Raw genomic sequence first — 14788 nt, 5'->3', positions numbered from 1 at the left:
CTCAACCAGCTTCATGAGGTAGTCACCTGGAATTAATTTCAATTAACAGGTGTGCCTAGTTAAGTTAATTTGTGGAATTTATTTCCTTAATGTGTTTGAGCCAGTCAGTTGTGTTGTGACATGGTAGGGGTGGTATACAGGGGATAGCCCTATTTGGTAAAAGACCAAGTCCATATTATGGCAGGAACAGCTCAAATAAGCAAAGAGAAACGACAGTCCATCATTATTTTAAGATGAAGATCAGTCAATCTGGAAAATTTCAAGAACTTTTAATGTTTCTTCAAGTGCAGTCGCTAAAACCATCAAGCACTATGATAAAACTCTCTTTCATGAGGACCGCCACAGGAATGGAAGACCCAGAGTTACCTCTGCTGCAGAGGATAAGTTCATTAGAGTTACCAGCCTCAGAAATTGCAACCCAAATAAATACTTCAGAGTTCAAGTAACACACATCTCAACTAGAGGTCGACCGATTATGATTTTTCAATGCCGATTATTGGAGGACCAAAAAAGCCGATACCGATTAATCGGACGATTTTTATTCATTTATAATAATGACAATTACAACAATAGTGAATGAACACTTATTTTAACTTAATATAATATAAATAAAAATCCATTTAGCCTAAAATAAATAATGAAACATGTTCAATTTGGTTTAAATAATGCAAAAACAAAGTATTCTGCCCTTGAGTTGCGTTCCCATGCAAAACTAGACAGATAGCTAACAACTAAGTCTTCAATAAAACTCCCAAGGCGTGACTTTTCTTGAATGAATATATTGAAAACGTTTATGTTGTGAAACTGCAAAATACAGAAAAGAAAATACTTTAGTATTCAATTCACACCGAAACACTGTAGCTGTACATTATATATTTGAAGTTGCATAAATACAAAGCACGCGCTAAGGTACCATGCATCTGGCATGATGCCAACCCACATAGCTAATTGTTACTCATATGGTAATTGGCTCCTTTCATTACTCTAATAATGTACAACCATTTATGTAGAATAACAAAGCATATTACACTAGGAACAGTAACAAAACTACAGTATTGTATATTTTACAATTTGTTTGCATGACGCACGAGCAAAGTAAAACAGCTAACGACATACATGAAAGGCATTGCAATTTGTGAGGAAATGCAACCAACATTGATATGTAAGCAACTCTATCAATAACAAGATTATAATCATTAGCTAAATGCTTGAATTGAACTTAAACAAATATACTCCAAGGCTGAAGCGTGACAAGAAATAACTACATTGAAAGACCTGCACCGTAGCGTTGTTTGTAGCTGCTTCTATGCGTGCAGAACAAATTCTCTACTTCCTGTTTGCGTAGTCTTTCTAAGTACCAGAAATATCCACTAGGGGGCAAATAACACCATTGAACACAATGAAAATCCAATTGAACCATTGTAATAAAATAATCTGTTACCTAACAGGATGGCAGCACACAAAGTGTTGGAGAAGTAAATTGTGCACTATGTGCCATGTAAAAAAGCTAACGTTTGAGTTCCTTGCTCAGAACATGAGAACATATGAAAGTTGGTGGTTCCTTTTAACATGAGACTTCAATATTCCAAGGTAAGAGGTTTTAGGTTGTAGTTAATATAGTATTTATAGGGCTGTTTCTCTCTATACCATTTGTATTTCATATACCTTTGACTATTGGATGTTCTTATAGGCACTATAGTATTGCCAGTGTAACAGTATAGCTTCCGTTCCTCTCCTCGCTCCTCCCTGGGCTCGAACCAGGAACACAACGACAACAGCCACACTCGAAACAGCGTTACCCATCGCTCCACAAAAGCCGCGGCCCTTGCAGAGCAAGGGGAATAACTACTCCAAGTCTCAGAGCGAGTGACGTTTGAAACACTATTAGCCTGCACCCCGCTAACTAGCTAGCCATTTCACATCGGTTACACCAGCCATTAGGCTGATGGGCTTGAAGTCATAAACAGCACTGTGCTTGTGAAGAGCTGCTGGCAAAACGCACGAAAGTGCTGTTTGAATGAATGCTTACGAGCCTGCTGCTGCATACCATTGTTCAGTCAGACTGCTCTATCAAATCATAGACTTAATTATAACATAATAACACACAGAAATACAAGCCTTTGGTCATTAATATGGTCGAATCCGGAAACTATCATTTCGAAAACAAAACGTTTATTATTTCAGTGAAATACGGAACCGTTCTGTATTTTATCTAACGGGTGGCATCCCTAAGTCTAAATATTCTTGTTACATTGCACAACCTTCAATGTTATGTCATAATTACGAAACATTCTGGCAAATTAGTTCGCAATGAGCCAGGCTGCCCAAACTGTTGCATATACCCTGACTCTGCGTGCAATGAACGCAAGAGAAGTTACACAATTTCACCTGGTTAATATTGCCTGCTAACCTGGATTTCTTTTAGCTAAATATGCAGTTTTAAAAATATATACTCATGTGTATTGATTTTAAGAAAGGCATTGGTGTTTATGATTAGGTACAGTCGTCCAACGATTGTGCTATTTTCGCAAATGCGCTTTTGTTAAATCATCCCCCAGCGTTGCATCGATTATATGCAACGCAGGACACGCTAGATAAACTAGTAATATCATCAACCATGTGTAGTTATAACTAGTGATTATGATTGATTGATTGTTTTTTATAAGATAAGTTTAATGCTAGCTAGCAACTTACCTTGGCTTTTACTGCATTCGCGGAACAGGCAGTCAGTCTCCTTGTGGAGTGCAACGAGAGGCAGGTGGTTCTAGCGTTGGACTAGTTAACTGTAAGGCTGCAAGATTGAATCCCCCGAGCTGACAAGGTGAAAATCTGTCGTTCTGCCCCCAAACAAGGCAGTTAACCCAACGTTCCTAGGCCGTCATTGAAAATAAGAATGTGTTCTTAACTGACTTGCCTAGTTAAATAAAGGTATTAAAAAATAAAATGTAAATACCGATTTGCGATTGTTATGAAAACTTGAAATCGGCCCTAATTAATCGCCCATTCCGATTAATCGGTCGACCTCTAATCTCAACATCAACTGTTCAGAGGAGACTGTGTGAATAAGGCCTTCGTGGTCAAATTACTGCAATGAAACCACTACTAAAGAACACCAATAAGAAGAGACTTGCTTGGGCCAAGAAATGAGCAATTAGACCAGTGGAAATCTGTCCTTTGGTCTGATGAGTCCAACCGCCGTGTCTTTGTGAGATGCAGAGTAGGTGATCTCCTCCATGCTTCACAGTGGGAACCACAGATGCGGAGGAGGTGTGATGGTGCTTTGCTGGTGACACTGTGATTTATTTAGATTAAGGCACACTTAACCAGCATGGCTACCACAGCATTCTGCAGCGATATGCCATCCCATCTGGATTGGGCTTAGTGGGACTATCATTTGTTTTTCAACAGGACAATGATCCAACACACCTCCAGGCTGTGTAAGGGCTATTTGACCAAGAAGGAGAGTGATGGGGTGTTGCATCAGATGACCTGGCCTCCACAATCACCCGACCTCAACCCAATTGAGATGGTTTGGGATGAGTTGGACTGCAGAGTGAAGGAAATGCAGCCAACAAGTGATCAGCATATGTGGGAACTTCTTCAAGACTGTTAGAAAGCATTCTATGTAAAGCTGGTTGACAGAATGGCAAGAGTGTGCAAAGCTGTCATCAAGGCAAAGGGTGGCTATTTGAAGAATCTCACATATATTTTGATTTGTCTAACACTTTTTTGGTTAATACATGATTCCATATGTTATTTCATAGTTTTGATGTCTTCACTATTATTATACAATGTAAAAAATAAAGAAAACCTGGAATGAGTAGGTGTGACCAAAGGTTTGACTGGTACTGTATAGGTAGGGGTAAAGTGACTAGGCAACAGGATAGATAATGTGGTGAATAATACAAACCTCCCTGATGCATGTTGTTTAGTCTGCTTGTTTGTATTTGTTTAGGGAGAGACCATAATATGTCATTCTGTCACCAAATGTACTCAAATGAGGAGAAAGAGAGGCCCAATTATCCCTCATATTAGGAGGGATTAGCATACGACTGAAAAGACATTAGTTGGCTCAAGGCAGGGAGAGGGATGGATAGTTAGGCTTCACAAGAGGATAGTAAAATCATGGGCTGCATTCAACAGCACTTAGCATCCGAACAGATACTGCTGTTTGCCAGTCATTATAGTTGGCAATGCTTTTATGTAGGCCTAATTGTATTCTTTCTTGTCCTGTACAACATATTTCAATGACATTTGATTGTGTGCACTGTGTAGGTAGGCCCCTAGGAGCTCTTTTACTCCCTTTTTCTCCCCAATTTCGTGGTATCCGATTATAATCTTGTCCCATCGCTGCAACTCCCGTACAAACTCGGGAAAGGCAAAGGTCGAGAGCCATGCGTCCTCCAAAACACAACCCAGCCAAGCCGCACTTCTTGGCAGAATGCCCGCTTAACCCGGAAGCCAGCCGCACCAATGTGTCGGAGGAAACACCTGGTGACGTGTCAGCGTGCATTACACCTGGCCCGCCACCGGAGTCGCTAGTACGCGATGGGACAAGAATATCCCTGCCGGCCTAACCCGGACGACGATGGGGCAATTGTGTGCCGCCCCATGGGTCTCCCGGTCGCAGCCGGCTGCGACAGAGTCTGGACTCAAACCAGGATCTCTAGTGACACAGCTAGCACTGCGATGCAGTGCCTTAGACCACTGCGCCACTCGGGAGACCCAGACTGTCTCTTCTTAGAACAAACCTTAGCAGAAAACCATGAAATCCCCACCATCTTGAACAATGTGACTAAAATGGGGATCCACCGCAGTTGTTGTCACATTAGATGCAACAGGGAAAGGAGGCTTTGGTGCCACTGGTATGCAAGAATGCTTCCTCCCTTTCCCACTGCCAGCGGTAAACGTTCCCTCATAAAGACCCCAGCCCACGTACTCCTGCAGAGTCCCCGTGGGGTGATATTTACTGATTTCCTCAGCAGCAACACTCACTCACTAATGCTGATGGATCTGTTGATTTCAGCATGGCCAGAAGCTAGCCAGTGAGAGTGGGCTTCACAGCGACCTTCAGCTGTCAGTGCTGTAGGGATTTTACTTAATTTACCAATCTACTCGTTAAGGTTTTATATGGTTGTTTTAAGACATTAGACCAGACATGTACTTCTGGGATTTTAATGTATAGCCTAGCTTTATTAGCTGTTAATTGGTCTTTCAATTTGTTCACCTCATCTAATGAATCTCTCAGTTCTGTTGACTTTTCATCAACACTGAACAAAAATATAAATGCAACGTGTCGGTCCCATGTTTCATGAGCTGAAATAAAAAAATCCCAGAAAATGTCCATACGCACAAAACGCTTCTCTAAAATGTTGTGCACCAATTTGTTTACTTCTCTGTTAGTGAGCATTTTTCCTTTGCAAAGATAATCCATCCACCTGACAAGTGGCATATCAAGAAGCTGATTTAAACAGCATGCTCATTACACAGATACACATTGTGCTGTGGACAATAAAAGGCCACTCTAAAATGTGCAGTTTTGTCACACAACACAATGCTACAGATGCCTCAAGTTTAGAGGGAGAGTGCAATTGGCATGCTGACTGCAGGAATGTCCACCAGAGCTGTTGCCTGAGAATGGAAAGTTAATTTCTCTACCATAAGCCAACATAATTTTAGAGAATTTGGCAGTACGTCCAACTGGCCTCAACCGCAGACGGTTGTAACCGACTTCAGAGGGCAAATGCTCACCTTCGATAGCCACTGGCACCAGTGGAGGCTGGTGACTTGAAAAATTGAGGAGGATGGGAGACCCACGGTACAGGCACGGGACGCACAGAGACATCAAAGTGTGTTTCAAAAATCATCAAAGTAATTATTTTAACCTAAAGCATTTAATATTGTACTATAAATGTATATTATGGGGAATGGGAAGGCTAATTAGTGTTGGGAAGGGATCACAGCAGTGATTGAGGGTATGAGGCAGGTGTTGAGGTGTTCAGAGGCTTAACTTCAGGGTTTGACTGGGAAGAAAAACTATAATAAAACACACCACACAGACTAAAGAGTTAAGAATGAGTTAATCCAAGCAAGTAAAATCTATGTGTAATTGTGTATGTGATTGACTATATACAGTAATGAGAGAAAATTGATAGGGGTACTCTGTGATTGGAGAGAAAAAGTTCAGTGTGCCAGTGGATGAGCGGGCACATGAGACGTGGCTTCAGTTCATGTCTTGACAGAGTTGACAATGGTAGTAGTGTGGAGTGGTCATCACATCTTAATCAGGGAACAGGAGAGGACTTAGTTGGAAATACAAGTAGCAGATACAGTTGAAGTCAGAAGTTTACATACACCTTAACCAAATACATTTAAACTCAGTTTCACGATTCCTGACATTTAATCCTAAAAAATCCCTGTCTTAGGTCAGTTAGGATCACCACTTTATTTTAAGAATATGAAATGCCAGATTAATAGTAGAGTAATTTATTTAAGCTTTTATTTCTTTCATCACATTCCCAGTGGGTCAGAAGTTTACATACCGGAACACTCAATTAGTATTTGGTATTACTGCCTTTAAATTGTTTAACGTTTCAGGTAGCCTTCCACAAGCTTCCCACAATAAGTTGAGTGAATTTTGGCCCATTCCTCCTGACTGAGCTGGTGTAACTGAGTCAGGTTTGTAGGCCTCCTTGCTCACACACATTTTCTTTAGGATTGAGGTCAGGGCTTTGTGATGGCCACTCCAATACCTTGACTTTGTTGTCCTTAAGCCATTTTGCCACATTTGGAAGTATACTTGGGGACATTGTCCCATTTGGAAGACCCAAGATTGAACTTCCTGACTGATGTCTTGATGTTGCTTCAATGTATCCACATACTTTTCCTGCCTCATGATGCCATCTATTTTGTGAAGTGCACCAGTCTCTCCTGCAGCAATGCACACCCACAACATGATGCTGCCACCCCCGTGCTTCACGGTTGGGATGGTGTTCTTTGGCTTGCAAGCCTCGCCCTTTTTCCTCCAAACATAACGATGGTCATTATGGCCAAACACTTCTATTTTTGTTTCATCAGACCGGAGGACATTTCTCCAAAAAGTCCGATCTATGTCCCCATGTGCAGTTGCAAACCGTAGTCAGTCTTTTTTATGGCGGTTTTAGAGCAGTGGCTTCTTCCTTGCTGAGCGGCCTTTCAGGTTATGTCAATATAGGACTTGTTTTACTGTGGATATAGATACTTTTGTACCTTTTTCCTCCAACATCTTCACAAGGTCCTTTTGCTGTTGTTCTGGGATTGATTTGCACTTTTCGCACCAAAGTACATTCATCTCTAGGAGACAGAACGCGGTTCCTTCTTGAGCGGTATGACGGCTGCGTGGTCCCATGGTGTTTATACTTGCGTACTATTGTTTGTACAGATGAACGTACCTTCAGACGTTTGGAAATTGCTCCCAAGGATGAACCAGACTTGTGGAGGTCTACAATTTTTTTGGAGGTCTTGGCTGATTTCTTTTGATTTTCCCATGATGTCAAGCAAATAGGCACTGAGTTTGAAGGTAGGCCTTGAAATACATCCACAGGTACACCTCCAATAGGCTAATTGACATAATTTGAGTCAATCAGAAGCTTCTAAAGCCATGACATAATTTTATGGAATTTTCCAAGCTGTTTAAAGGCACAGTCAACTTAGTGTATGTAAACTTCTGACCCACTGGAATTGCGATAGTGAATTGAGTGAAATAATCTGTCTGTAAACATTTGTTGGAGAAATTACTTGCGTCATGCACAAAGTAGATGTCCTGACTTCCGGCGCCGACAGAGATGGCCGCCTCGCTTCGCGTTCCTAGGAAACTATGCAGTGTTTTGTTTTTTTACGTGTTATTTCTTACATTAGTACCCCAGGTCATCTTAGGTTTCATTACATACAGTCGAGAAGAACTACTGAATATAAGATCAGCGTCAACTCACCATCAGTACGACCAAGAATATGTTTTTCGCGACGCGGATCCTGTGTTCTGCCTTTCACCCAGGACAACGGAATGGATCCCATGCAGCGACCCAAAAAAACGACTCCGAAAAAGAGGGAAACGAGGCGGTCTTCTGGTCAGACTCCGGAGACGGGCACATCGTGCACCACTCCCTTGCATCCTTCTCGCCAATGTCCAGTCTCTTGACAACAAGGTTGATGAAATCCGAGCAAGGGTAGCATTCCAGAGGGACATCAGAGACTGTAACGTTCTTTGCTTCACGGAAACATGGCTCACTGGAGAGACGCTATCGGGGGCGGTGCAGCCAGCGGGTTTCTCCACGCATCGCGCCGACAGAAACAAACATCTTTCTGGTAAGAAGAGGGGCGGGGGCGTATGCCTTATGGCTAACGAGACATGGTGTGATGAAAGAAACATACAGGAACTCAAATCCTTCTGTTCACCTGATTTAGAATTCCTCACAATCAAATGTAGACCGCATTATCTACCAAGAGAATTCTCTTCGATTATAATCACAGCCGTATATATCCCCCCCCCCCCCCAAGCAGACACATCGATGGCTCTGAACGAACTTTATTTGACTCTTTGCAAACTGGAATCCATTTATCCGGAGGCTGCATTCATTGTTGCTGGGGATTTTAACAAGGCTAATCTGAAAAGAAGACTCCCTAAATTTTATCAGCATATCGATTGCGCAACCAGGGGTGGAAAAACCTTGGATCATTGTTACTCTAACTTCCGCGACGCATATAAGGCTCTGCCCCGCCCCCCTTTCGGAAAAGCTGACCACGACTCCATTTTGTTGATCCCTGCCTTCAGACAGAAACTAAAACAAGAGGCTCCCACGCTGAGGTCTGTCCAACGCTGGTCCGACCAAGCTGACTCCACACTCCAAGACTGCTTCCATCACGTGGACTGGGACATGTTTCGTATTGCGTCAGATAACAATATTGACGAATACGCTGATTCGGTGTGCGAGTTCATTAGAATGTGCGTTGAAGATGTCGTTCCCATAGCAACGATTAAAACATTCCCTAACCAGAAATCGTGGATCGATGGCAGCATTCGCGTGAAACTGAAAGCGCGAACCACTGCTTTTAATCAGGGCAAGGTGACTGGTAACATGACCGAATACAAACAGTGCAGCTATTCCCTCCGCAAGGCTATCAAACAAGCTAAGCGTCAGTACAGAGACAAAGTAGAATCTCAATTCAACGGCTCAGACACAAGAGGCATGTGGCAGGGTCTACAGTCAATCACGGACTACAACTGATTTCCTTATATGAACTGTAACTCAGTAAAATCTTAGAAGTGTATGCATGTTGCATTTATATTTTTGTTCGGTGTAACTAGGAACCAGCGAATTAAATAGAACATTAATAATGTATATGTAGGTTTGGGATGTTTTCCTTACTGGAAAAAACATTATTCCTTTCTGTTCTCTTTGAGTCTGTCTGTCCTGGTTATGGTATCCAGGATTCACCAGGGGGTCCATTGGTAAAACATCTCGTCTCTAAAGGCCAAAGTTATAAAATGGCACTTGTTCTGTTGTGATTGGCTGTCCTTGGTCTGTCTGGGTGTGGCAGTCAGTCATTACAGTAAGAGTGACTGCTCTAGCAATTCTGTCTGGACTTTGGCAGCCTAACCGGTACTCCCTATTCCTGGTACAACCCTCCCCCCCAAATTACACCCTAGCCCATGTACAGTGTTTATTGTCACGTCCCCATGTAAGCCTTAAGGCAGCTGCTTTAGTGTGATTACAGCTCTGGATGGACTGATATCCTATTTCAGCGTTTTAGCTGCAGGACTGAGGCAAGCGTTAGCTATGTGTTGGTGGTTTTACAGAATGTCAGTTTTGATTTCAGGCTGTTGGGGCCCAAGGCTGCGTGGCGTAACGTTAGCTTGTTCATGTCTCACAGCGTTACCGGAGCATGATGTCACGGCACGCAAGCAGTGGTGTAGTAATTGAACAGTGTGTGTGTGTGTGCGTGTGTCTCACCTCTTAATGTCTCACCTCTTAATTCTGCTCCACTCTCCACCAAGCGTGGCGACTGTCGAGCGGAGGCTGAATCTCAATCGGGATCCTGGCTGCATTTACATATTTATTGGTCCCTAAAGAGTATTTAAGCATGCAAGTGCAAGACTCAAAGTGACACCTTGTCTGTCAGTGTTTTTGTGCAGTAAGATGGATGGGACACCCCACCACCAACTTCGTTTACCTCAGTAGTTAAGAAAGAAGGAAGGAAAGGGACCATTGCCCATTTGAACCACATTTAGCCTCGTTTCTAGAAGTATTTTCCCATCTTATTAGGCTAGCCGAGTTCATCTAGTGAATCTATTATACTATCACTAGGGGACAAGGCACAGCTAAACCACACAGTTTTGAGTTGAGTATAATATGAACTGATGGCTCAGACACCAACAATGAGTTCATAACAAGATGTCCTCTCCTCACCTGCCTCTGGGCCAGACCATTCACATCACGTTAATGTTAAGTCCCTGTGACGTTTCAGCAACGCTATCGCATCAGGTGGCACTAACGGCCATGCAGGGCCAGGTCAGGACAGCCAGTTCAATCCAGGGAGGTGTAGGGCCGTGTAGGGCTAGGATGCTGCTGGTTGACCAGGCCCAGCAAAGCAAAGCGCCGACTGCGACTCTACTAATTGAGTCATGTCCGTGCGCCTCGCCTCCTTTGTAGCGTGAAATGAACAGTGACCTACACCGCACCCACGTGCTCACAGGAGCCTTTGAAGCCCAGGGGGACAGGCGAGCCCCCTAGCACCCCCAACCTTTGCCTGAGGGGCTCCCGAAGGCCAAAGCACAGCGGCCAACCGTCCCGGCCGTCTGGTCGTCTGTCCCGGGCTTCTGGCATCTGCTCTCTCCGTCTGACAAACGTAGACAAATTAGCCTACAGACCCACAGATGCCTTTTGCCACCCTCGATTGACAGAGGTGAACAGGGACTAGGTTGGGTCAGAGCCTATTGGGTTTTTAAAGGGGAGTGAAACTGCAGGTAGGCTACATAACAGTATAGTACAAGATACATTGAACTGAACTCCAGAAATATTTTTTATTTTTTGGTCAGTTGATTATCAGTTATCATTGATTGGTCAAAGATTACACCCACCTGTGAACCCTGGTATAACAACATTTCTGATAAGGATAAAAACAAGTATACGTCAAGGCTGCGAGTTGTGCTCCAATGACAACTAATGTATGCTGGAGCACTACAGATAAGGAAAGTGGCTCCTATATGTCTCACAGACATTTCTATTTACGTGCAATGCTATTTGGCTTCAGCAATGCTCCTGGGCCACTGGTAGGTGGAGACACGTCTGCCCTTCTACACCCTACGTGCAGCCACAGCACAAGTCAAAATCCACCAAACCCCTGAACAGGAAGCTGAGAGATGAGATGCAAAAAGGAGGAATGGAAAGGAAAAGAGATAAAGAAAGGAGTGTGTAAAAGAAACGGATGGAGGGAGGAAGGGCAGAGAGAGGGTGTGCCCCAGATAAGTGAGTTTCTCCTGGTTCTCTGTGTTTGCACAGCGTTCTGGGTAACAATGCTGTTTCTTCCTGCTGACCTCACAGGAAGCACTTTCAAAGCTAACTGTGCTAGTTGCTATCACAAACCAAAATATCATCTCTCACGTTCAGACCTGAACATCTGTGTTTGGCTCCGATAAATAACGTGTCAAAAGTGCTATCAGATTTGTGGCCCTCAAATGGTGGGAGTTGCATGGTAGCCTAATTCATTTAGTGAAAACGCTGGCTAAGCAAGCTGACCCAGAATAGGCTAGGCATTTAGAAGTTTGCCCTGCTCTTAGTAATGTGTCGCATTTGAGTTGTTTAATAAGTTGAGAATTCTAGGCTACGCTTTGAAGATGTGTCCTTAATGATGGGAGAATGAATGTCCTACGCGGTATATTAGCCAAGAGCACACTTCTGAGTGCTGACTGTTGAATGGAGGCCAGTGTTATTGATCCAATGAGCAGATAATAAGATGAAATTGTTGCAGAGACATTCTGTGAGTGGTAATAGCATGTGTGGCTGGCAGCCTAGCCCATTGCCCCCCCCACACCGCCGTACCCATTTGCAATCAGATAGTCGCTGTTCTTTTGTCTGCCCTCTGAATCTTTCTAAGGCTGTTATCTTCTACTTGTAACCTCTTCCAGTAGCTATACATTGTTCAATATAACAAGTAAAGTCTAATAAATGTAGTTCTAGCCTATGTGTTTAGCAGTGGGGTAAAAAACACTTTCAAGTACTACTGAAGTCGTTTTTTTGGCTAACTTTACTTTACAATTTATATTTTTAACAACTTTTACTTTACTACATTACATTCTTAAAGAAAATAATGTACTTTTTAATCCATACATTTTCCTTGTCACCCAAAAGTAGTCGTTACATTTTGAATGCTTAGCAGGACAGGAAAAATGTAAAAGTTACACACTTATCAAAGAGAACATCCCTGGTCATCCCTACTGCCTCTGATCTGGCGGATTCACTATAAACACAAATTGTTTGTTTGTAAAGATGTCTAAGTTTTGAAGTGTTTCCCTGGCTATCTGTAAAATGGTGCCGCTTGATTTGCTTAATATAAGGAATTTGAAATGATTTATACTTTTACTTTCGATACTTAAGTACATTTAAAACCAAATACTTTTAGACTTTTACTCAAGTAGTATTTTACTGGGTGATTTTCACTTTTACTTGAGTCATTTTCCATTAAGGTGTCTTTGCTTTTACTGAAGTATGACCATTGGCTACTTTTTATACCACTGATGTTTTGCTGTATATCAAATAGTGTTTTCTGCAGATGATCCTGTTGTGTTTGTTCCAGCCCATAAGGACAGCAGCAGCGGCAGTGTGGTGAAGCAGGGCTCCCTGGAGCATCGTGAGGGTCAGAAGGGTCGTTGGAGCATCTGCCACCTAGAGCTGACCCCCTGTGAGCTGCGTCTCTACAGCCTGGACAGCAGTGGTAACCGTCAGCTCTGCACCGCCTACTCCCTGTCCCACTGCCAGGGGGTTAGCCAGCCCCAGCCACCACAGGACGGACGAGTCCTCCAGGCCCTCTTCTTCAACAGGTAAAATAACGGTGCTCAACTCTTAGGAGACCTCTTGCCAGGTCTCCTTCCTAAAATAGGTCTTCTAACCTGAACGGAATTTCCTGGATAAATAATGGTTAAATGAAATAAATCAAAGATTGTTGAAGTCAACAGTCAATTACATAAACATGAGTTGCAATTTAAGTTATTTCTCTCATAACAGCATGTTTTAATAGACCACTCACTGACCTCATCTTCAACAGCTCCACCCGCCTGCAGTTACGTGCCGCCTGCCAGTGGGAGGCGCTAGACTGGAGGAGGCAGATCTGGGAGAGAGTATTGGCTGCCCGGCCCGCCCACAAACAGGCAGAACCGCCTCCAGTCTTATCCCCGTCGTCATCCATCTCCTCTGGAGGTCTCGACACCAGACCAGACCCCATTGGTCCTGCTGAGGCTGCCCTGACCCCTCATACCTCGCATCTCCCCCCAGCCCGGCCCACGGCCCTGCCCCTGTTTACCAAGCGCTGTGCTGATGTCCTTAAGGTGGATCTGCTCCACCAGCAGACTGACCTCAACAACTGGAGGGCTTTCACTTTTGTGCTGAGTCGTTCCACGCTGCAGGCCTTCCCAACCGAGGGCCGGGGGCCCGTGTCCGAGCCTGTCCTCCGCTACCCGCTGGCCTCCTGCCTGGCCGTGCAGAGGGACGAGGGGGCCAGCGCCGCCCGTTTCCAGGCAGTCTTCCCCAAAGAGGTGCTCCGTCTGCGGTCTGAGAGCCAACTCAAGGCCCAGGACTGGGTGGAGGCCCTGCGGACGGCCGTGGCGGCCCAGAGGCCCCAGGGGGAGGAGGGTCAGGGCTCCAGCCAGGCCCAGCCAGGTGCAGTGTCGATGGGGACGGGGGTGCTGCTGAGGACCAAGCCCTCCAGGGAGAGGAGGCAGAGGGATGCCCAGAGGGCCAAGAGACAGTCAGTCACCACCAGCTTCCTCAGTATCCTCACCTGCCTGGCTGTGGAGAAGGGCCTGACCACCCAGAGCTTCAGGTGTGCAGGTAGAGACCTCCGCCTGTTACCACACAGACACACACACAGTCAGTCTGTGCAAGGCACTTACCCCTAATTGCTCCAGGGTCGCCGTTGATAATGGCTGACCCTGGCCGTGACCCCACTCTCCCAGGGTCTCTCAGGGGGAGTTGGGAACGCTAAAAGCACATTTCCAAAACAAAGGTTACATTTTAAAAATCCAATGCACACATGCATGTTAATACACACTTGCACACGTGTAAAATATAAACCCCCGGAAAAGTCTTTTTTTACACAGACACTAAAGTGACACATTCTTCACTAAAGTTCCAAAAATATAATCTGTCACATCACTGGTTCATCTACATATCTCTACTCTTTATGGTAAGATGTTTTATAACATAATCCATCAAACCCGTGGCTTTATATTGACTCAAGGAGTAACCCCTGTCATTAGTCAAAAATCTATTGATATTACTACAGAAAGAGACAGCATACTTCAGTAGTGCTCTGCAAACACATGCATTACACAATCTCAGATGCATACTTCTGTGAGGGTAGCTAGCTAATGACTGTCAGATGGTGCAATATAGGCCTTGTATCTCTCAATCCTATCTACAGGGCCTTCAGGAAGTATTCACACCCCTTTACTTTTTCCACATTGTGAATTTAAAGTCTGAATTTAAAATGGATTACATTGAGGTATTTAGTCACTGGCCTACACACAATACCCCGT

At 44.1% G+C, this 14788-nt stretch overlaps 1 protein-coding gene across 3 annotated transcripts in view; it reads left to right on the top strand.

Annotated features, from left to right (window-relative positions):
* Nucleotides 1–14788, top strand: part of LOC110520227 (pleckstrin homology domain-containing family M member 3) — a 53282-nt gene that overhangs the window by 4910 nt on the left and 33584 nt on the right. For all 3 annotated transcript variants that reach the window (XR_005049715.2, XM_036974620.2, XM_090229956.1), the window contains exons 3-4: nucleotides 12832–13075; nucleotides 13300–14081. Coding sequence is in view for 2 of the 3 variants with exons in the window: in XM_036974620.2 (XP_036830515.1) it covers nucleotides 12832–13075; nucleotides 13300–14081 (1026 nt within the window). In the remaining variant the exon portion in view is untranslated. The remainder of the gene's footprint in view (nucleotides 1–12831; nucleotides 13076–13299; nucleotides 14082–14788) is intronic.

The sequence above is a fragment of the Oncorhynchus mykiss genome, chromosome 3 (assembly GCF_057628025.1).
Source record: "Oncorhynchus mykiss isolate SJ-2025 chromosome 3, ASM5762802v1, whole genome shotgun sequence".
Taxonomy (NCBI): domain Eukaryota; kingdom Metazoa; phylum Chordata; class Actinopteri; order Salmoniformes; family Salmonidae; genus Oncorhynchus; species Oncorhynchus mykiss.
This window is presented reverse-complemented; position numbering and strand designations above follow the sequence as displayed.